This window comes from Perognathus longimembris, unplaced genomic scaffold (assembly GCF_023159225.1).
Source record: "Perognathus longimembris pacificus isolate PPM17 unplaced genomic scaffold, ASM2315922v1 HiC_scaffold_5321, whole genome shotgun sequence".
Classification (NCBI taxonomy): domain Eukaryota; kingdom Metazoa; phylum Chordata; class Mammalia; order Rodentia; family Heteromyidae; genus Perognathus; species Perognathus longimembris.
Window position 1 is genome coordinate 35,173 of NW_025960736.1, and position 22,910 is coordinate 58,082.

Below are 22,910 nucleotides of genomic sequence, written 5' to 3' on the forward strand. Positions count from 1 at the left end.
GGCAGGGCCAGAGCTAGCTGGACGGTGTGCTGGGGTGGGTGGGGGGCAGGCAGGGAGGGGCCGGACCTGACCAGCCAACTGTAAGAAGAGCTGGCTGCTGAACAGAGGAGGCTGCTGCAGTCCATTGGCCGCATTCGTGTTTTCCAACCACTGCGCGGGCTGTCAAGGGCTGGGGAGTTGAACTGGCGGCAGAGGAGATGGGGTGGCTGCCCACACCTACCGAGAGGAGGCGGAGGCTTCTAGAGACACTTGGGGGACTCCCCGGGTCCTGAGGGGGACTGGAAGAGGGGAGCGAGGTCAGCTGAGGAGCGGGCCGTGGTGGGGGCCGGCACCACGCTTCGCCGGCGCTGGGCCTGCTTTGAGGTCAGGCGTCTGGACGCTGTGCTGGGGAGCAGTTCCAGCGGAAGGTGGAACCCGACCAGGCCCATCCCTGAGGAGGTGTGGGCAGCGCTAGGAGGCCCGGGAGCCAGGGCGGGAACCCCCGTAGGTGTGTGGAGATGCACAGTTCTAGGTCACGTCCCCCACACCTAGCACGGTTCTAGGTCACGTCCCCCACACCTAGGAGGGACAGCAGCCGGTGCTGGCGTTGCCCGAGCTCAGCTTTCTGTCTCGTGGGTCACTGAGAGTCCGGAGGAGGGGCAGAGGAGGATGTCCTCAGGGCAGGCTCACCCTCGCCTGGGAGCGGGGCCCGGCCCCCTTCTCGGGCAGAGGCTGCCTCGTCAGGAAGAGGACGCGTCCGTCTCAGTCCTGGCTCTACCCAGGCCGTCCGGACTCCGATGGGACCCATTGCTGTGGCTCCTCCTCCTGCCTTGGGACCCTGACCTGGCACGAGGAAGCCGCCCAGAGACGGGGCCCTGATCCAGCTGCCCACCCCAGTTCCAGGGCCTTGATAGTGCCACCTTGAGACATTACCTAACCAACTAGCCCATCCCACAGATGGGGGAGCTGGCTAGAGGGGGAGAGGGCTCACCCAGCTAGTGAGGGACACACCTGGGCTTCCATGCTAGGATTTCCTCTGTGACATCACGGTCATCCCCCCCCCCCCCACTCCATCATTCTCTATCTCTCCTCATGGATGTTCATTCCCAAGTCACCAGGCCGTGTGTTCCCCTTATCTTCCCAGACGCGGTTTCATATTTGGGGAAGCAGGAAGGGCTTCAGTTCTGTTTTGTTTTGTAAAAACACAGGAATAAGATACAGGAAGCATTTATTGAGCTGAATTCTACTGGAGACAAGAGGCAGGACACGGGCAAGCTCTAGGAGGTTAGGGAAGAGGGTGAGGAGGAAGGCAGTCAGTCACAATGGAGAGAACAGCCAGAGACAGAGGCAGCTTCCCAAGTCTGCCTCCTGCTGGCTCTTTGGGGAAATGCAGGTAGAAGTTGATGGCCGGTGCCACCACTCCCGGGTCTTTCTCTGGGAGGCCCCTTAGCCCCAGTTACCCTTGCTACAATGGGCCCTATGGAAGGTAGTGGCGTTGGCCAATATAACGCATTACTAACTGAGTTGAGTGCCCTCACATACTCCCACCAACAGGGCCTGCGCTCCCAATCCTTAGGCCTCAGGAACCCTCTGTGATCACTTCTTATATTTCAAAATCACCACTACCCCCACCCCAACCAATTGTATTCTGATGCTAGCTTTCCCCTAGCCTTACCCAGAAGTTCCAGGGCTAGTGTTATTCTGACAGGTAGTTAAGCCCAAAACTCATCCTGGCAACATCCTAACATTCTTTCACATGCACTATCTTTTATCCTCGCCCACCTCTAGGGTCTGGAAACCACAGGGCTCAACCACCTTCCTCCTGGTTCGGGTCCTAAGAATCAGCACCACAGCCTCTGGGAGTAAGGGCCAGGGTGGGGCCTGCAACAGGGCTTCCGGTGACCACCGTGCAATGGGAAAGAAGTGGAAAGGACAGTGACCACTGGCACAGCGAGGACTCAGTTTAGTCCTTTAGCTGAATCTAAAGAAGGGGGAACTTTCTAGGCGGACAGAAACACCCGTCAACCTGGCCTAACCCCTGACCCACCCACCCAAGCTAATCTGCCTTGAGTTCAAGCCCCATCCTCCTCCTCCACCCCCACCCGACCCCACTTCCTAACATTATGATCTGCATTTCGGGACCAGCAGAACCCTCCCATGGCCCCAGAGACCAGCAGAGCCAGCTAGCCACCCTGCTAAACAGAATCTCCTCTAGGCATCCTAGCCCTGGGTTTCATTTTCTCTAACAAAGAACTCCTTCACTTCCCTGTTTCCCAAAAGGCAAGCTCCAAGAGGGGACAAGCGGGTAAGGTCACTGGGTAGCTCTATATCTCTTCTCCCCACTCCCCCACAGCTCAGCTTTTAGTCCAGAACCTACCATGGACCGGCCCAAAGACACAGAAGAGCCAGAGGCCCGAGACTTAGGCCTGGGAAACCCATGGCCCCACAGAGTTCTCGCCTGGTGGCTGAGATGGGGCGGGGGAGCGGCCTGGCGTGGGCCCTTCTCCCCCAGAAGGCCGGTGGGGCACCTTGAGCCGGCCTGGGGGAGCTCTGGAAAGGTCATCTGGTAAAAATAGAGCTCGCTGAGAAGGAATGGAAAACAGCTGCTCCTGCCCGGGCCTCGGTGCCAGGGAGCCGTGGTCAGGCCACGACGGCCTGGGGGCCGGCGCGGGGTTCTCTGAAGGCACCCTTCCTCTGCCGGGCTGGAGGCGCAGCGGGGCGCAGGGCCTGGTGCCCAGCTTTTGGGGGGGGGGGCGTGGAGATGCGGACGAGAGCGAGGAACATGGGTCGGGAAGGGCCTGGCCTTACGCAGACAGGACGGCCCGGGGTCCTGCCCAGGCTGCCCAGGGCGCGGTGGAGCCGGGGCCAGAGCGCGAGCGCGGGTCGTTGTCCACCCTGGATCCCGCATCTATCTCGGGGCTCTGGGAGCAGGGTCCCCCTGGGCACGGGGCCGGCTGGGCCTCCGGGGGCGGGCTCCCCCTGGGCGCGGGGCCGGGGTGGTGCAGGCTTCGATGCGGGGCCTGGGTGGTGCAGGCCTCGATGCGGGGCCGGGCTTCCCCTGGGCGCGGGGCCTGGGTGGTGCAGGCCTGGGCGCGGGGCTGGGCTTCCCCTGGGCGCGGGGCCTGGGTGGTGCAGGCCTCGATGCGGGGCCTGGGTGGTGCAGGCCTGGGCGCGGGGCCTGGGTGGTGCAGGCCTCGATGCGGGGCCTGGGTGGTGCAGGCCTGGGCGCGGGGCCTGGGTGGTGCAGGCCTGGGCGCGGGGCCTGGGTGGTGCAGGCCTCGATGCGGGGCCTGGGTGGTGCAGGCCTGGGCGCGGGGCCTGGGTGGTGCAGGCCTGGGCGCGGGGCCTGGGTGGTGCAGGCCTCGATGCGGGGCCTGGGTGGGGCCTGGGTGGTGCAGGCCTGGGCGCGGGGCCTGGGTGGTGCAGGCCTTGATGCGGGGCCGGGCTTCCCCCGGGTGCGGGGCCTGGGTGGTGCAGGCCTGGGCGCGGGGCCTGGGCGCGGGGCCTGGGTGGTGCAGGCCTGGGCGCGGGGCCTGGGCGCGGGGCCTCGGTGGTGCAGGCCTGGGCGCGGGGCCTGGGTGGTGCGGGGCCTGGGCGCGGGGCCTGGGTGGTGCGGGGCCTGGGCGCGGGGCCTCGGTGGTGCAGGCCTCGAGGCGGGGCCTCGGTGGTGCAGGCCTGGGCGCGGGGCCTGGGTGGTGCGGGGCCTGGGCGCGGGGCCTAGGTGGTGCAGGCCTCGGCGGGGAGGCTCCCGCGCTTGAGCCGCAGGCTGCCGCTCCACCCGCGGGGACAGATGTTGTACCCGAGGATGCCGGGCGACTTGAGCCCGGAGTCCTCGGAGTCGAGGGACGCGTCCGAGTCCGTGGGCGAGCGGCGGTAGGGGAAGGGCCTGGGCGGCGCGGGCTGCGGGCTGCGGGGACCCCCGAGGAGCGCGGGCGCGGGGGCCGGGCCCGCGATGGGGGCGAAGGCCGCGGGGCGCGCGGGCTGTGCGGGCTGCGCGGGCTGCGCGGGCTGCGGGGAGCGCATGCGCGGCGGCGGCGGCGGCGGCGGGGGCGGCGGGGAGCGCATGCGCGGCGGGGAGAAGGGCCGCAGGCGCTCGGCGCCCGCCGGCCGCGGGGAGGCGCTCTTGCGCCGGGCCGCGTTGATGATGTTCCGCGCCAGCAGCGCCTGCAGCTGGCGGCTGGGGGGGCCGCGGCTCGGCCTCGGGGCGCAGCGGGGGACACGGAGCGCTCGCTCCACGCGGGGGACCGGGGCGGCGGCGGCGGCGGCGGCGGGCTGCCCGCGCGGCTCCCGCGGCCCGGCTCCCACGGGCCCGGGCTCACCCAGCCGTCCAGGCTGCTGGGGGGCCGGGCCGCCGCCGGCGTCCAGGGCGGGGAGGCGGGGCGGCCGTCCTGGCGGTCCTGGGGAGAGAGCAGAGGGCGGGCGGTTAGTGCGGGCCGGTGAGCGGGCCCGGGTTCGAATCCCGAGCCAGCCCCAGACCGGAGCGGTCAGCGCGGGAGGGGAGGAGCCGCGGCTACGCCCCTCTTCTGGTTCCCTGGCGGCAGAGGGTCTCATGGGCTCTCCTGCCCAGGCTGGCTTCGAACCTCCACCCTGAGATCCGGGTCCTCTGACTTCGGCCTCCTGAGTGGCGGGGATGTGCAGCCCCGGCCCAGCCACGCCAGGCCGCGGAGACCGGGCGCCCAGCTCGTCGGGTGCACCGCGCCCCGCGGTGCAGGGTGCCCAGCCTGTGTCTCACCGGATCAAGGAGTTTTCCGTCGACGAGGTTCCCTCTCATCCCTTACCTCTCACCGAGGCTTCATTAATGTGAAAAACAAGCTCACGGGTGTGATGACAACCTGGTGTGATCTGCACCACCAGAAGGTATGTGTGTGCGTGCACCGTGACGGTACACTGCCCAGAGTCTACACCAGGTTGGATTTAAGCAGATTGGTTGGAAGTGGAGGGCTGGGAAATCCATGCCACCCAACCGTGCAGCCTGTCAGATGCCAGCACCCGGCAGCGGACGTGGGTTCCCAGTGGAATTCAAGCTCACTAGCAATCATCCATTCACCCATTCAAGTTCTGAGCAACAGCTAGTCCTTCACTGTCTCCCACTCAGTCAACATCTAGAACCATCCCCAAGATCCATTCCTTCATCCACTCAGCAGTCTGCCACAATTAACCCAGTCAACCTTTCTACCATCAGTCTAGTTCCTCCCAATCAAAAGGGAGCAGAGGCAGGTTGGATGTGTTTTCCAGTGAACCCAGATTCAGGAGAATGTTATGCAGCAGCCCAAGGAGGGGGCGTTTTGTGGAATGGTGATACCACCGTGACATTTAGGGGCCTCCTGGGGACACCCAAGCTCCCAGTAATCAGATAGGGAGGTTAAATCTCAGTGTGAGATGCTCCCTTCTTTTATTCCCAGGTCAGGGATGTGTATATGTGAGCCTCAGACCCCGAACGCACGCGGCTGTAAGATTGTGACATCCCAGGAAGCTTGAGGTGGGCCACCAGTGGGAGGCAGACATCACCATGGGAGAAGTGCTTCACTGGAGGTCTTGGATCCGGGGCCAGACAGGAGGGACTAGAGGCCAGAGTCTTGGGGCTGAATGCCATGTCAGGAGGACTTAGGCATGTCCCAATGCCCATCTAGAGTCGGGAGGTGTGGACAAGAGCCCACAAGATAGTCCACAACCATTGAGAAATGGGAACACCTGAGTCAGGAAAGGAGGCTGGGAAACTGCTACCAACTAAAACTCTCCAGAGAGTTCTCTGTGCCTTTTGTTCACAGGGGACTACTGGATCCAGGAAGTAGAAGGAGTAATGGAATTGAGCCAACTATGAAATGAACTGGCTGGGGAATGGGTTAGAGTGTTGGGGGCAGGGGTGAGCAGCTGGCTAGCTCACCGCTAGCCGCCTTTGGAGGCGGGCCAGGCCTGACCTCATCCTAATGATGTCTGGGGACTGCATGTGAGGGAGCGAGGCAGAGGGGCGCACAATACAAAACCCAGAGCTGTTCACCTGCTGCTGTAGGGCTCACTGAACTCCCTGGGGATGCAGTGGGCGAACATTCAGAAAGTAGCATCCATGGGCTGCCAGAAACCAACTGGAGTTCTCAGTCCCTCCTACAATCCTGTCATTGCACAGCAGGGAAACCGAGGCCAGGGGTGGGGAGGGGTTGCACGAGGTCACATGGGAACCAGGTGCGGAGGTGGCTGCCCTCTCCTCTCCAAGCTCAGTGGTGTGAGGAGCCGGGCAGTCACAGCCATGGATGCGGGGAACTGTCACACGTGGAGCAGCACGGAGGAGGCCGGAGGCAACAAGAGTGAAGACGGGCGGGGCTGGGGATCTGGCCTAGTGGCAAGAGTGCTTGCCTCGTGTACATGAGGCCCTGGGTTCAATTCCCCAGCACCACATATACAGAAAATGGCCAGAAGTGGCGCTGTGGCAGAGTGCTAGCCTTGAGCAAAAAAAGAAGCCAGGGACAGAGCTCAAGCCCCAGGACTGCCCCCCCCCAAAAAAAAAGAGTGAAGACGGTTCAGCGTCACAGCTGAAGGACCCAGTTTAACCCGGGCCACAGGGCCAGTGTGTGTCCATTTGGCTCCTACCCCAGGGGAAGTCCTGGGCCGAGGACTGCCTTGGGGAGGGGGGAGTCAGACGCACCACAGGTATGCACGCGCGCACACACACACACCCAGCCCCAAGGGTCCCCCTCCCTCACACACCGCTGAGCAGCCCCCTCCCCTCCAGGCTGCGGTCAGGGAGGAGGGAAGGCACCCAGAGCCAGGGCAGCGACAGCGAGGAAGAAAGAAGCAAGACAGGTTTGAGGCAGAGTGTATTGAGAACAGGACAGAAAACCAACTTAGGGAAAGCGGGGCCCGGCTGAGCGAGCTGCAGGACAGAGGGAGGGGCTCTTCCGCGGCAGGCCCCCCAGGATCGAAGGGGGTGGGTCCCAGGGCAGTGCCTCACGCTGCTCCTGCGGGGGGGGGGGTGTGAACGAGCGGAGCCACTCGGCTCCTCCGCAGCCCCCTCTTCCGTGTGGAATGAGCTCACTGACAAGGCACCCCTGTTCCCATGGAGACCGGCCCGCGAGCTCACGAAAACTGCAGGCTCAGCCCGGCACGGGCACCGCCTCCACCACCCTTCGCCCCTCTGGGAGCCCAGAAATAGGGCTGGGAGAGAGGAAGTGGGTGGTCCTCACCCGGGCCCTGGGACGCTTCCATCCGAATCCCCCGCTCTGGTGCTGTCCTCTCACACACCCCCCACCCCCGCCTGACGGAGGGAGGGCGGCTGGGGGCGGATCCCACGCTACCTGACTCAGCAACCTCACTGTGTGAATGGGGAAACTGAGGCCCAAAGACACCACAGTCTGTGGGAATCCAGGTGGAAGGCTCAGATTTTCCTCAACATTCGAGGGTCCCCTGAGCTGCTGGGTCCTGCCCCAGCCCTCTCCCCCTTGCGCGGTCTCTGGGCAATCCCCCCTGAGCCAGCCCGGCCCGGGGTGCTGGCCCTGGGCCTCCTGCAGCGGCTCACAGTGCTCGCCTTACCGCGCCATCCTCACAGACACAGCCCCGTCTGCCCTTCACCAACAGCACGTCCCTTCCCCTTCCTTCCCAGGGGCCTGGCTCGTCGCTTGCAAGGCCTCTGCCCCGGTACCACCCTGTCTTCTCAATCTCCAGTGAGAAGAACCCTTGTATCAATGAGAAAATGGAAGTCCAGAGCCACACAGTAGAAGGTACATGCGGGACCAGAACCTCCTACCGCCCCCCCTCCCCGGGCCTGTTCCGAGGCACTCGGGAGTCTCCTTTTAGTCTAGGAGATTTGGGCCGTAGTGGAAGCCCAAGCCACCCATTAATATGCTACTAAGGGGCCCCTCTCCTAGCAGCACCCCACATCTGCACAGCCTTCTATAGGCCCTTCCGCTCTCCGGGGGCCCTCTGGGTTCCCCTCCCCCCAGAACAGCGAGGTCAAGCCAAGTGGATTGAGCACTGCCGCCTGGGCCCAGGCGTCTCCTAAGGGGAGCCAGGTCCTGGAGAGCGGTGAGACAGCTGGGTAGAGGAGCAGGAGGGAAGCATCAAACCATGGCGGTGGGCCAAGTCAGCATCCGGAAGAAGGGCCCGGAGAGGAGAAGCGATGGAGGAGGCAAGCTGTCGGAAGCAGTGAAGAGGAAAGGGCCTGCGAAGGCCGCCGGAGGAAGAGACAGGAGCCGGGAGGTGAGAATCCAGCCACAGGAAGGGAGCTGCTAGGAGTGCGGCTAGGAGTGAGGGAGAAAGACCCTCGGCGGGCAGAGTCCCCGCCAGGAGCTCCGGAGGCCTTCCCCAGCCGGCCGCTGGCGTGTGCCGGGCGTCCCTGCAGTGCGTCGGGGCCGGGGGCGGGAGTCCTCCCGGGCGACCCTCCTTCCCGCCTACACATGAAGTCCCAGCCCCTGCTGGGAGAAGAGGCTGCGGCCGATGGGAGAGGGGCGGCCGCGAGGTCGCGGAGCTAGCCGCGGGCAGAGCAGGCGTCGCGCCCTGGACGGCTCAGCCCCGCGCCCGGTTCCTGCCACATCTGCTCTCCAGGGGGCCCTCGGAGAAGGGCCTGGACGGGTAGAGGGGGCCCCGAAGGACCCGTTACTTGAAGCAGAAGGAAGGCTTCCACACCTGCGCCTCGATCCCCGCGTTCCGGGTGGAGAAGGAGGGCCTGGGGGCCTGCTTGGCGCGGGGGGACCAGGCCCTGGAGGGGGACACCGGGGAGACGTCGCTGCTGTAGGTGGGGCTGGCGGCGGGCTGGAGGCCGTCCTGACCGGGGGAGGCGTAGAGGCCCGGGGAGGCGCGGGAGGGCCGGGGCAGGGCCGGCGACGGCGGGAGGCCCGCCCGGGGCAGGCTGGGCACCAGGTCCAGGGAGCCGGGCTTGGCCGGGGAGGCGGCGCGCGGGGAGGCCGCGCGCGCCGGGGCGGCTCGGGCGGAGGCGGAGCGCGGCGAGGCGGCGGCCTGGGCGGGCTCCTTGACGGGCGAGAGGGCGAAGAGCGAGGGCCGCAGGGAGTAGGGGGGCTGCCTGGTGGGCTCCGGGCGCAGGACGCCGTTCTCGGGCAGGTAGCCGTGGTAGAGCGAGGCCGGCGGGGTGCGCGCGGGGCTCAGGGAGGCCACGCGGAAGCCCCCGGGGGCGCTGGTGGAGTACTTCCAGGAGGAGGGCAGCGACATGGTGGGGGACGGGCAGCGGGCCAGCTCGGGGTGCCCCGGGGAGGACTCGATGACATACTTCTCCATGCGCGACTGGCGGCGCGCGTACAGCTCGGCCCCCTTGCCGGACGCCTCGGCCAGGTTCTGGTTGGGCCGGGGCTTGGGCTTGGCCTGGATGCGGGGCGACTTGAGGCACGAGGCCCACTCGGGCACGGGCTCCTCGGCGGGCGCGGCCCGGCCCCGCGCGGGCTCCGGCTGGAAGTTGGAGGCCTCGGCGCCCAGGGCGAAGGGCTCCTCGTCGGCGCCCGCCTCGCCCTGCTCCCGCTGCCGGCGCTTCTCGTCGGCCGTCTGCACCAGGTCCAGCAGGTCCGGGTTCGGGGTCACCTTGGGCTTCTCCACGAAGGTGAACATGGACTTGCGGCTGCCCCTGCGGGCCAGGGACTCCTCCAGGATGCCCGTCTTGCTGGCGGGCGCCGCGGGGCCCCTCGGGGCGCCGGGCCTGGGGTCGGAGCCGGGGTACAGCGCCGAGTACGCGGGCGGCGAGCGGCCCCGGGAGGCCGGGGGGGCCGCGGAGAGGGTCTCGGCGTAGGTGGGCGGCGGGGTGAAGCTCCCCAGCGGGCGCCGCTCCACCGCGGGGCTGGGCGGCGGCGCGCGGCGCTGCGGCCCGGGGCTGCGCTCGGCCAGGGCGGGGGGCGGCGGGGCCTTCTCTCCCAGGTGCCGCCTCTCCACCCGGGGGCTCCGCTCCCCGAGGCCGCCGCCCGCCGGCGCCTGGACGCCGAAGGGCCTGGCCGTCCTGTTGACCACAGCCTGGGGCCTGGCCAGCGTGAGGTGGACCTCGCTGGACATCCTGGGGGCGGCGGCGGGCCGCCCCGACGGCTCCGGTTCCGCCGACGGGTGCGCATCGGCGAGCGGCGAGCTGGGCGCGAAGTCCGGGGCGGGCGCGCCGCCGGGCACGGCCGAGGCCTCCCTGGAGAGGGCGCCGGCGGGCGCGGGGGGCGCGGACGCCTGGTCGACGAGGAGGACGCCGGCCCGCACCTCGTCCCCGGGGGCGGGGGCCGGCCCGTCGGCGTCGGGCGGGCGGGAGCTGGCGTCGCCGGCGTTGCCGGCGTCGGGCGCCGCGGAGCCGGGCCGCGGGCGCTGCGCCTCGGGGGTGTGCGGCCGGCTCGGGCTCTGCGGGAGGCCGCGGGCCGCGGGGTTCTGGTTGGCGTCGGCGGCCGGGGCGCCGTCGGTCAGGTTCTGGTTGATGTCCAGGGCCGGTTCCGGCTCGTGCGCCCCGGCCGGCGGGGCCTCGCGGCTCTGGGACAGGTGCAGCCCGTTGGCCGTCAGCAGGGCGGCGTTCTCCTTGAGGTAGACCACCAGCGGCACCTCCTCCTCCTCGCTGGCCACCTTCTCCAGGTGCCGCAGCGGGCCGTCCTCCCCCGCGTAGCCCTCCATGCCGGGGCGCCGCGCGGGGCCCTGCGTCGTCGAGGGGCGGGCGGGACTCAGGCCCGGCGCCGGAGCATCACCCGGGCGGCCGGGCGGCGGGCCCCGCTGGCCTCGGCTCTCCAAGGTGAACTCGTTCACCCTCTGCCTGCGCCTGTGGAAGAGCCGCACCCCGCGGGAGTGGGGGCCGGGCGGGGTGGTCAGCTGGGCGGCGATCTGCTGGCTGCGGGCCTTGGCCTCCTTCAGATCCTGCTCGGCGACGCTGCTGCTGCGGCTCAGCGCTGCGGGGAGGGACAGAGGCCGAGGTTAGCGCGTGTGGACGCGGTGCGGACGGGGTGTGGACGGGCTGCGGACGGGCTGCCACGGGCGTGTGCGCGCACAGTCGCAGCCCCCCCCCCCCCACCGCAGGGCCCGGCCGCCACCCCTGAGAAGCCTTCCTCTTAGCTTTCCCGAGGAGAAGACCCCGGGGATGTGGACCGGGCACATCACCAAACTGAGCCCCTCCTCTGAAAACCCAAGACCCCGCGGGGCTCCCACCCGGCCCCCTGCAGCCTGCTCCTCTCCTGCCCGGCGCGGCTGCACCAGGACCTTGGCCTTCACCATCGCTGCACCGCAAAAACAGCTTTTCCCAGATGGCAGTCCAGGTCCTCGTTGGGTCCCCCTTGCCCCTCAGGTCTCAGCTGAAATGGCACCTCTCTAAAATGAGCCTCTTCCTATGCATCACTGATCATCGATCTGTTCACCTGGCTTGACTGGTGTAGCACTAAGCCCGGCTCTTAGAGTAGTGGCGGGCTAGAGTGGACACGGTGAAGATTGCTGAGTGTGTAAATACAGCCCCACCCACTTTCTCTGAGCCTTTCTTAGGGTCCTTGTACTTTTAAACTCATAGGATAGTAATTTGCTTTGATTTTTATAGAGAGCTATCAACACCTTTCTTAAACTAGCAAATGCATCCACTTTTATTTATAAACGTAAATATAAACGTAAGAAAAGGTGTTAACTGAAAATGCCCCTCCCGCTCTGACGTTTGAAGTTGAAGCCCTGAAGTTCTTGCCATTTTCAGCGAGACGCTCTTGTTAAGATTCACACGTTTCCACGCTCGAGAGTCCCAGGTTGGGCTAATTTCAGCGCTGACGGCACCGAACACCGTGTCCTCTCCCTGAATGCTCACACAAGCAGCTGCGAGCGTCTCAAGTCCCCGTTTGGCAGAAGGGAACACGTCTGCTGACGAGCCCAGAGACTCCTAAGTCATTATCCAAGGTCACACAGAGAAAGACGGGGGTCAGTCCTCCGCCCAGTGCAAGGCCCCCCAGGGGAGCACGAGTAGGAAACGGCTCAGGGTGCTCTGAGTCCAATCTGGACGTTGAAGTCAGGGGTCCGGGCCCTCTTACGTTCCCTGAGGACAGCCATTTATCTTTCCACGGGGTGCGCCCAGCGGGTACATAGTGCTCAAGTTGTGCAGTTGAGCGAGTGAGCACAGGGTTGCATGAAGGAACGATCTGACTGTCCGTTGGCGGAATCAGCCTGTGGCGGGAGTCACAAGCCTGCTTAGTCAGTGGCTGAGAAAAATCCCTCCCTCCACACTCCCCATCACCCCCTGTGGGAAGCTAATTAGTTCTTGAGGAATCTGACCCTGCCCCCTGCCTTCCTCCTACCTTGCCTTCATTAGCAAGGGCTGGGGCTTGCTGGGACAGTCTTCCCAGGCACTCTGCCAGCCAGGCTCAGCGTTCTGGACAGACAGACAGACGCTCACAGCTGGAAGGGTCTGGCGGGAGAACCTTTCACTGCCACCCACTCTACAGATGGGGAACCCAGGCCCAGAGATAGCTCAGGGCGGAGCCCACTGACCCCCACTACTGGACTCTGCAGGGAGGTCCACCACGCTGGGTCCAGGCCAAGCAACAACAGGCTTTCTGGCTCCAACATCCTCCCTCTCTCCCTCCTGGGGCTGGGAATGTGGCCTAGTGGTAGAGTGCTTGCCTAGCATGCATGAAGCCCTGGGTTCGATTCCTCAGCACCACATATATAGAAAAAGCCAGAAGTGGTGCTGTGGCTCAAGTGGTAGAGCGCTAGCCTTGAGCAAAAGCAGCTCAGAGACAGTGCTCAGGCCCTGTGTTCAGAGTCCCCCCCCCCTTTCTTTCTCCCCCCTCCCTCCCAGGCCGGAAACAGTGACAACATACACCTGGACCCACCTGGTAGCAGGCCTCTCCTGACCAGGTAACCCCATGTAAGTGGGGGAGGGGACCTTGGCCAGGCTGCTCCTTTGAGCGGGACTAAGTCGAGGTTGCCAGGCACACAGAAGGTCCTGAGGGGCTCCCAGCCCCCACAGTGCCCTTTTCTGCTCTGCTTCAAACTAGGTCTCCTGGCTTGAATCCAAGCTGTCACACCAGCTGTGTGACCTTGGCACTCTACCACACCTCCCAGAGCCATCGCGCCTCAAGATGAGAAGTGGGGAGCACTGAGCACCAACTGCCAGGGGCTCATTGTCATCAGGCCCAGAGGACAAAGCAGAGGGCTCAGCCGACCCTCGGAAGAGCTGGTGGTCGGTGACCCCTCTGCTCCCTGGCAGGGATCCAAGTTAGCAAAGACCACATAGGTCCTGGTCCAGAAAGCCACCCAGTAGGGGTTCCAAAGTTACAGGGAAGCATGGCCAAATCACAGAAGCCCAGAATCTTGGAAGTAGGCATCGCTGGTACCCCCTGGCATACACACACAGCCCCTGCGCGAGCCTCTGTTTATACACTCAGCATCATACTCTCACTACTTTCACTAGCACTCATTCCTCTGCTACAGTGTCCTCTGTACATCATTAGCTCCCACTTTTTCTGTGTGTGTGTCACACACACCTGTGCCAGAGTTGGGACTTGAACTCAGGGTCTTGCTCTATCACGTGAGCCGCACCCCCACCCTCAGCTTGCACTTTTGCTGTGATTCTGCGTGTCACACAGAACAGCTCTCCCCTAGTCTTCCAACTCTGCCAAGATTCCCAGATAGAAATCACAGCCAGGAGAATAACCAATGTTTGGAATCTGACGGCACAATTGCACCAATTGTAGCTAAAGTTGAATGAGTACTTGGTACACACCTATACTTATGCTTTACACCCCTAATTTAATTCTCACAACACCCTATAAGGCACAGAACTGTTGGTGATGAGCAAATCAAGGCCCCGAGAGGGCAGGGACGCTCCCCAACATCACAGAGCTCGGAGCTGGGAGAAGGGCTGGAGGCCCACTGAGCTCCCAGCTCAGCTCCGGGGTGCCAGGCTCGCGGCGGGCAGCTTCCCACAGCCCGAGGCTCACGGAAAATCCTCTCGTGCTTGACTCTTCCAGAAGTCTCTGTGTTTTGCTGCTTTTCTCTTTCCTTTCTTGCCCCAATCGCAGCCCCAAGCTGGCTACAAGGCCATGGCTTATTAAATCCTCACATGCCACTGTGAAGGGTCCTTAGAGATAAGCTGGCCTGGGGCTGGGGAGGGAAGGTCAGGAAGGTCACGGGGAGCGGCCAGGGCTGGCTCCGCTGCCCCTCGCCTGGCTCCGTTCCAGCCAGATGGCAGGGACCAGCGACGACGACCCCACAGCGCCGCACTTGGGGCGGCCCCCTCCCGGCTCCGGCCCAGGGAGTGTTGGGACCGAAGGGCTCCGTGGGGTTGAGTGCTCCTTCCCGGGAGCCCTGTCCCTCACCCCCGCCGGTGGTGACTCCACAGGAAAGGAATTTGGCAGGAGGTCTGGCCCAGACCCAGGCAACAATGCCGGCGATTTTTGCCGCCCGGCACACACAGATCTGGGGAAGGGCGGTGAAGGCCAGCGAGAGGCGCCCGGCATCCTGACACAGGCCCCGGCAGCGCCAGCTCCAACTCCCCAGACGACGGCTGCGGTGTAGACTGCTGCCCGGTGCCTGAGACCCGCAGGGCCAGGAGGCCGGAGCCCCCCTGCACCTGTGCAGACCGTGGCACCGCCCCCCCACCCCACCCCCACGCCTGGAGCCAGCGTGAGACGCCAGCCCTCGAGACTCACCCGGATACGTGACCCGGAGCCCCGCAGACAGCGGGAGGGCTCCCGGCCTGGGGGGAGGACGCCCCAGAGCCCCGCGGGGCAGAGGGAGAGGTGGGGGGAGTGTGAACTCTGCCTGGGCGCCAGGCGCCACACACGCAGCCCAGGTGCCCAGCCGCGCACTCTGCTCAGAGCCCCGTTCATCCTCCGGCCTCCCCCAACAACACCGTGAATTCTCTTGTACTGTAGATGAAACCCCGGCAGGGCTGGGATTCAAACCTCACAAAGTCCATCTTCTACACCAGGGCTCCCGAGGGAAGGAGGGCAAGAGACCCCAGGGTCCCCCCCAGATAGTTCTCCTTCCCCGTCCCAGCACCGATTCCCCTCAGCTGCTCCCAGCAGCTCCTGCCTTCTCTCCTTCCCTCCTCTCAGAACAAGAGCTGGTGCACTCATTCTTACTCAAGCAGAAATGACTAACAGGTGTGAAGACCAGTGGCATAAAAAGACCACGAAATTGGGGGTGAGGCGATGCCCCGTTGTCATTTTCTCTCGGGCAAGGACAGCCCCGGCCTCCACCCCCGCGGCCCTCTGTGGGCGCCTGCCCAGTCTGGATCAGAGCCCCAGGGAGGGGGCAGGCCTGGGGCGCGGGGCAGCACAAGGTCCGGACGGGGTGGAAGCAAGGAAATGCTTCTTCCCAGGACTGCGTCCATGGGCGAGTCCTGCCCCTGTGGAGCGAGGGGAGCCAGGGGCGGCCCATGGTGGCTGCCCAGGGTCCTGGCAACGGCATGGGTAAACAGGCTGATAAACTGCCCCCCCCCCCGGGGAGGCAGGAAGGAACCAATGCCTGGCCTCTGCACAACCTCTGGCCTTGATGGGGCAGGAAGATGGGAAGCCTGAGTAATGGTCTGGCTCCCTTGCCAGCCCTTCTTGCATCTCACACACACACACACACACACACTCACGCACACACTCCTGTGGGTGCACCCTGCCCCTGGCCCACAGACCACAGCATCTCCTCCATGCAGAAGCATGCACGCCGAGGTGGGAAGCCGTGGACCGGGCCGCCCAGGAGTGGGGAGCCCCAGGCAGAGCTCCAGCCCGCCACCGACAGAAGTCACCCTGTGCCTTTCCTCGAACGCCCAGAAGGCAAACTGCAGACGGGGGTGGGGGGTGTGCCACGTGCCGGCTCGCCCGCTGCCCCCAGGCCCCCCGGCCTCTACTCACTGTGCACCCAGAGTCCTCGCCGCCGCCCGCCTTCCCCGAGGCTCCCGCCGGAGGCTGCGGGCCTCGGTGGCTCTCGGAGCCCCGGGGGAAAGGCAGCCAACTGCGGGGCTGACGAGGAGGAAAATCCCACCTCGACAGCGCGCCGGGAGCTGGATGTGACTTCTCTCCTCCACAGATGACTCAGCCCAGCTCTTTATCAGGAAAACCGATTTTGCAACAGCCTTTTAAATGGCCTCTCCACCCCCGGACTCTCCCCCGCCAATCAACCCACCCCACGCAGCCAGAGCACCAGCCTCCCTCCCGGCTCCGCGCCTGCCTCTCTCCTGCTCAAAGTGCTGGGCCGAGGGATGGAGTCGGGGCCGCCTGGTCCCCGCCCGCGTTCAGAGCCTCACGGGCCTGTGTGCTCCGGCGGTGCTGGAGGGGTTCGGGGGTCCACGGCTGCTACCGCGGCCGGGGTGCCCGGGCGGGGACCTCACCGGGGACACTCTGGGTCTCTACTCTTTCTGCATTCCTCGCCCCCCAAGCTCCCCCCTAGCTTGAATGATACTCTCCTCCAAGAAGCAGCGGGACACGGTAGTGCCCGCCTGTCATCCGGCTACCGGGGACGACAGGAGCAGGACGCGCAAAGTCCAGTGCTGGCCTGGGCCGCGTTGCAAGATTCTATCTGACAGATAAAGTGAGAAGCACCTCGGTGTGGCTCAAGGGCTAGCGTGACAAGTGTGGGGCCGTGAGTTCAAACCCCAGGATCCCCTCCTGCCCACCCCGCAAATAAAAGGAAGCCTTCCCTGGTCCGCTCAGTGCGCCCTTCGTGTGGGCAGGAGCCCCCCCTCCGGGGAGGGCTCAGCACGTGCCAGCTCGGGACCACACCGCACACCAGGAGGAGGGCTGCCCGCCCCACCTCCACCGGAGGGGAGCGGGACGAGGCGACCCGGCCGGGCAGAGCTGGGCTCCACACCTCGGGCGGCCCCGCCGGACCCAGGCCCGCCCCCCAAAGCTCCCCTCCGTGGGAATCAGAGCCTAGCTCTTCCGTAGGCCACTGTCCCGTAGCGAGAGCGTGGAGAGCGCCCGCCGCCTTCGCCGCCGCTCCAGGGATCTGATCAGAGCCGGCGCCTCGGGCGCTCCGGATGTTGCGGGAAAAGAGCTCACGTATCTTTCTTCGAATCTCCCAGAAACTCACCACGGAAGCTCTCCCACGACACACGGAGCCACTGGCGACAGCCTCCTCCTCCCGGGCCCCAAAGGGGGCAAAGGGCAGGAGAGAGCTGGAGCCAGGCAGGCTCACGGATCCCAAACCTGGAGTGCTTTTCCTTCTAGAAGGCTCCACTCACTCTCCACCCAACGGTCACCTCTTCCAGGAAGCCCTTGTAAACGGATCCAGACTCCTGTCAGCGCTACTCTCTGACTCCATCTGCCCCGAGGCCTCGAGTGGAGTGGGGCAAAAAAAAAAGAGAGCCCGGGAGGCCAGCTCCGGCCAGACCCCGAAGCCCCCGGGAGGCCAGCTCCGGCCAGACCCCGACGCCCGGGAGGCCAGCTCCGGCCAGACCCCGAAGCCCGGGAGGCCAGCTCCGGCCAGACCCCGAAGCCCGGGAGGCCAGCTCCGGCCAGACCCCGAAGCCCCCGGCTGGCGGAAGGCTGGCGGGGAAGGCAGAGCTGGGGACCCAGGGGCCCAACGCAGGGCTCTGATGGCAGCTGTTGGTGCAGGCTACCCCACAGTTCCCAGGGCTCACTGGCTGGGACTGGGCCAGGGTCCAGCCAGAGCCCAGCGGGCCAGAGCCTCCCTCCCACCGGGCGCTCTCACAGGTCTCCCATCAGTAGATGGTAGATTGATGGCGGCCATGTTGAGGGCGGCTCCCAGAGGAAGCGAGGAGACTGAGGAGGGAAGGCAAGTCGGTGGGTGGGGAGGTAGGGTGTTCGGCGAAGTGTCGCTCCCGGCACTTAGAAGTGCAGAGAGAAATAAATGATGAAGCCACTGAGAAGGCTTCCTGGACGGATGCCTTTCTTTGCCGGAGGTCTTGAAAGGTAGACCGGAGGAGGCACTTCGAGGAAGCACAGACGCTGCAGGGCGCCAGGCCATCCAGCCGGCGAAGGGAGGAGCACAGCATGGGGCCGTGCGCAGCCAGGCTCAGTCCCCCGAGGTCCACGGTCAGGACCCGGGCTGTGCCCTGCGCCACAGGCTCTGCCGTGGGGCTCTGGGTGGTTACATAAAGGCCGTGGCTCCGACCCTGCCGCCAGCCGGGCCGCCCCTCCGCCCCTCCGCCCCTCCCGCCATCTGTCTGTGCTTCCTTCAGAAAGAAGACGCTGCTGTGTAGCCAGCCCCGTGGTAAATTCCCTGCATTCCTTCCCCACAGAAAAATAAATAACCCGGGAGGAAAAAATGCGAGAGGAATGATAATGACAGCCCAGCAAGCTGCAGCCCTTCCTGCAAGCACCGCCATCACCAGCAGGTCTGGGGCACAGAGGGCCCTGCAGGGCTGCCAGAGAAGGTGCTGGAATCTCCCCGTGGTGACCGCAGCAAGCAGTCACAATGGCAGACTTGTCAGAGGTTTTCATGTTCACCTTGGGCTAGCTCAGATATGAGGTACAAGGTTCTATCATCGTCATCATCATCAACAACATCATCCTCTTACGTGTTTTAAGTCCTAGGGTTTAAACTCAGGGCCCCACAATTGTCAAACAGATGCGCTATCGCTTGAGCCACCCCTCTAGGCCTGTTTTTGCTTTATTGTTCAGATAGGGTCTCTTGCTTTTGCCTGAGACAGCCGCTCTGATTGCCATCCTTCTACCTATGCAATTCACTCTGCCTGGCTTACTTGGATCTTACTAACTTCCTGCCGGGGCCAGCCGGCCTAGGAACTCTATCTTCTTGATCTCTACCTCCGGAGTATCTGGGACCACAGACGTGAGCCACCAATACAGCCCAGTGTTGTCACTGTTTGATATTTTTATCCTCCAAGGTGGGAGACAGGGAGTGCCCTCCCCTCCATTTTACAGGTGAGGAAACTGAAGCCCCAAAGGAAGGGGTTTGTTTCCAGCCTCTGCCTCCTACTCCTATATCCACTCAGCCGGCTCTGCCCTCCCCAAGCCCACCCACTCTGCTCCCGCCTGTCTCTCCCCCCCCAGAAGGGCGTCCATTCACCCCCTTTTGTGAATCACTTCCTCTCTTTGAGTTTCAGCTTCCTTGTCAGTAAAATGGGTGACGGCTGAGCAAGCAGGCTACAGAATGAGTATAAAGCATGAAGCACTGTGCACACTTCAGCCTCTGTGTGTGTGTGTGTGTAACTGGGGCTTGAATGCAGGGCCTCATGCTCCCACTTGACTTTTTTTTTTTTCCGTCAGTTGTGGAGCTTGAACTCTGGGCCTGGGCCCCGTCCCTGAGCTCCTTAGCTCAAGGCTAGAGCTCTACCACTTGAGCCACAGCTCCACTTCTGGTTTTCTGGTGGTTTATTAGAGATAAGAATCTCACGGACTTCCCTGCCCGGGCTGGCTTTGAACCGTGCGTGATCCTCAGCTCTCAGCCTCCTGAGTAGCTAGGATTACAAGGGCTGGGGATACTTCAGCTTTGACCCTAATTTAGAAAGCGGGGGGTCCCCGTGTCTCTTTCCTTCTCTTCCTCTCTTCACCAGCATTTTCTGTGCCTCACACTTCCGTCCACCATCAAGCACACGCCAGCTCCATTCTCCAGCATTGGCAGTGCCGGGTGTCTGACGTCTTGGTGGCTGTGTGAGCCCAGGGAGGGGCTGGTGGGCTCTTAGGTGACGGGGGAGGGAGAAGCGACCATGGAGATGTCAGTGACAGAACCACACAATTAGAGAAAACAGCTCTAGGTGGTGCACGGGCCCAGCCACTCGCCCAGTATGTACCGCACGCCACCGAAGGGGCCGTCGCAGCCACGGAGACCACGGGACTCTCTCAGGAGCAAGAGAACACACACACACGAAAGTCGGAGAATAAATGCTTTCAGAAACACGAAGCGGGGCCAGGAGGCATGAAAGGAGTTCATGGTGTGGGGAGGGGCTCACAAAGGTAAATCTAATCCTTGAAGTTGTCCTTCCAGGAAGGTGCATCGTGGAAGGAAAGAAACGAAGAAACTCAGGGAGGGAGGCCTTAGTCGTAGCGGTTAGCGCTAAGGCCCTGGGGCAGGAGTGAGGGTTGGGCCCATGCTTTGGAGGTGGCTCATGGATAAGGAAAGCAGGTTCTCTAATTGCCCTTTTCCTTCTACTGCGCTCACCCTGCATTGCAACCGCCCTCTCCGTGTGTGGGGGGTGTGTGTGCAGAGCTTTAGCTCTCTGGTTTCTGTCATTCTGCCTCTGCATCTGTCTGTCTCTCTCACACACACTCACACACACGCGCGTGCGCTGGAGAGGCCTCGGCCCGTGGTAACACAGCACAGCGCCTCTGCACAGACGGCCACGCGCTGCGGCCTTGCCTGCTTCTACGCTGCATGGCACAGGGCGGAGCAGGACCCAGGACACACGCGGGAGTGTGAGCCCACGGAGGCTCTGGCACGCCTGCAGGAGGCCGCCCGTCCGTCCCCGGCCCGCATGCTCTGTCCTCAGGGAGCCGAGGCGGGGCCCGCCCGCGCTACAGCAGGACGGGGCGGACGTGCCGGATGTGGCGCCCCGTCCTGGCTCCCTCGTGTGCGTCTGCGCCTCCACGGCGGCCTCCCTCCCCCGGGGCTCACCGACGCCCCGGCGCAGCAGGCACTGTGGAGAACTCTGTGCACCCTCTCCTACAGCAAGGACGCGGCCTCGGCCAGGTCAAGAGCCCGCACGGCACCCAGCGCACGCGCAGGACCAGCGCGGACCGCCCATCAGGGTGGACTCTGCCGACTAAGCGGCAGCCAGGGCTCGGCTTCCCCGGGGAGTCTCGGTCGGGGCCTCTCCCTTCTCTGGCCCGTTTCACCGAGTGCTACCGCTCGAGCCTCGCCTTTGGCCGGGCCCGTTTCACCGAGTGCTACCACTCGAGCCTCGCCTTTGGCCGGGCCCGTTTCACCGGGCGCTACCGCTCGAGCCTCGCCTTTGGCGGGCCCGTTTCACCGGGCGCTACCGCTCGAGCCTCGCCTTTGGCCGGGCCCGTTTCACCGCGCGCTACCGCTCGAGCCTCGCCTTTGGCCGGGCCCGTTTCGCTGGTTGCGTTGGAGTCGGAGCCTGGAGGGCTTTTCTGCTCTACATGGCATTGAGCAGCCCTCTCCAGAGCTCGGCCTTCGGAGCCGCAAGGGTGACAGGCGTGGCCTACGGCTGCCCAGCACAAGTTGTAATTTTATAAATAAGTTCACAGGTAGAGAACACACAGGCAAGTTCCTGGAATTGCTCTGCCTGGTGGTAAGGCTACGTGACGTGAACAACTCCTGCCATAAGATTTACTTCTATACACAGTGACTTCTGCTAATTACATACCCTTTGGGTTCACACAGCACTGTCATCATCTTCCTAACATTGTGTGTGTGCGCACACGCGCGCGCTCACACACATGCTGACCCTAGGGCTTAAACTCAGGCCTGGCGCTGTCCCTTAGCATCTTTGCTCAAGGCTGGCACTCTACCACGTGAGTCACTCTGGCTTTTTGATGGTTAGTTGGAGCTAAGAGTCTCATGGGCTGAGTTCACACCGTGATCCTCAGATCTCAGCCTCCTGAGCTAAGACGATGGGCCAAGTCACCAGCACCTGGCAGTTTTCCAAGCATTTTTTTTAATCCATCAGAAATAAGAGCAGAGGGAGGCTGTGATGCCATTTTACACCCAAGCCCAGGGACCGTCCCAGGGCCTCCAGTGCACAGGCCCTGGGCTCCCATCCTTGTGCCAGATCCACACACTTCACCAGACTGTACTTCCAACCCACAGGGCAAGTCACAAACACTCGGCACACCTGACTTCTGCAGTAACCTGGGCTTCGCGCTCAAACGGGACAACCTCAGAGGCGGCGTTGCTCAAGAGGTGGAGCACCTGCCTAGCAAGCACACAGCCCCGAGTTCAGCTGGTTTTCCTGCCAGCACAAGGTCCCTCTCCTTCCTGGGCTGGGAGTACAGGGCCCCCAGACCCCAGGACCGCATGCTACCCCTGCCATCTAAAATGATTGTTCTAGCTAATACGAGTTCCACCTGGTCACACGCTATGGCTACCACGGCCAGGTCACAATCAAGACACACCGTCACTGGGCTGACTTTCCCTGTAAAAGGGCCTCCACTTCCTGCCCTGCCAGATGGCGGAGTAAATGAGTCCACGGTGCATGTGCACACTCGAGTGTGTGGAGTGGATGAGTCCATGGTGCATGGTACCAGGTGCACACGAGTGTGTGGAGCGGATGAGTCCACGGCGCATGGTGCTGGGTGTGCACACTCGAGTGGAGCGGATGAGTCCACGGTGCACAGTGCAGGGTGTGCACACTCGTGTGTGGAGCGGATGAGTCCACGGTGCACAGTGCTGGGTGTGCACACTCGAGTGTGTGGAGCGGATGAGTCCACGGTGCACAGTGCAGGGTGTGCACACTCGTGTGTGGAGCGGATGAGTCCACGGCGCATGGTGCTGGGTGTGCACACTCGAGTGGAGCAGATGAGTCCACGGTGCACAGTGCAGGGTGTGCACACTCGTGTGTGGAGCGGATGAGTCCACGGCGCAGGGTGCTGGGTGTGCACACTCGAGTGTGTGGAGCGGATGAGTCCACGGTGCACAGTGCAGGGTGTGCACACTCGTGTGTGGAGCGGATGAGTCCACGGCGCAGGGTGCTGGGTGTGCACACTCGAGTGTGTGGAGCGGATGAGTCCACGGCGCAGGGTGCTGGGTGTGCACACTCAAGTGTGTGGAGCGAATGAGTCCACGGCGCAGGGTGCTGGGTGCACACTCGAGTGTGTGGAGTGGATGAGTCCACGGTGCACAGTGCTGGGTGTGCACACTCGAGTGTGTGGAGCGGATGAGTCCACGGCGCAGGGTGCTGGGTGTGCACACTCGAGTGTGTGGAGCGGATGAGTCCACGGCGCAGGGTGCTGGGTGCACACTCGAGTGTGTGGAGCGGATGAGTCCATGGTGCGCGGTGCTGCGTGTGCACACTCGAGTGTGTGGAGCGGATGAGTCCACGGCGCAGGGTGCTGGGTGTGCACACTCATGTGTGGAGCGGATGAGTCCACGGCGCAGGGTGCTGGGTGTGCACACTCGAGTGTGTGGAGTGG

At 64.0% G+C, this 22,910-nt stretch overlaps 1 protein-coding gene across 1 annotated transcript in view; it reads right to left on the reverse strand.

The window, feature by feature from the left end:
- Positions 1–3,590: 3,590 nt before the first annotated feature.
- Positions 3,591–22,910, reverse strand: part of LOC125345125 (synaptopodin-like) — a 49,338-nt gene continuing 30,018 nt past the window's right edge. The window contains 3 exon segments of the mRNA XM_048337367.1: positions 3,591–4,164; positions 4,167–4,376; positions 8,596–10,817. Of these exon segments, the coding sequence (XP_048193324.1) occupies positions 3,697–4,164; positions 4,167–4,376; positions 8,596–10,817 (2,900 nt within the window). The 3' untranslated portion in view covers positions 3,591–3,696.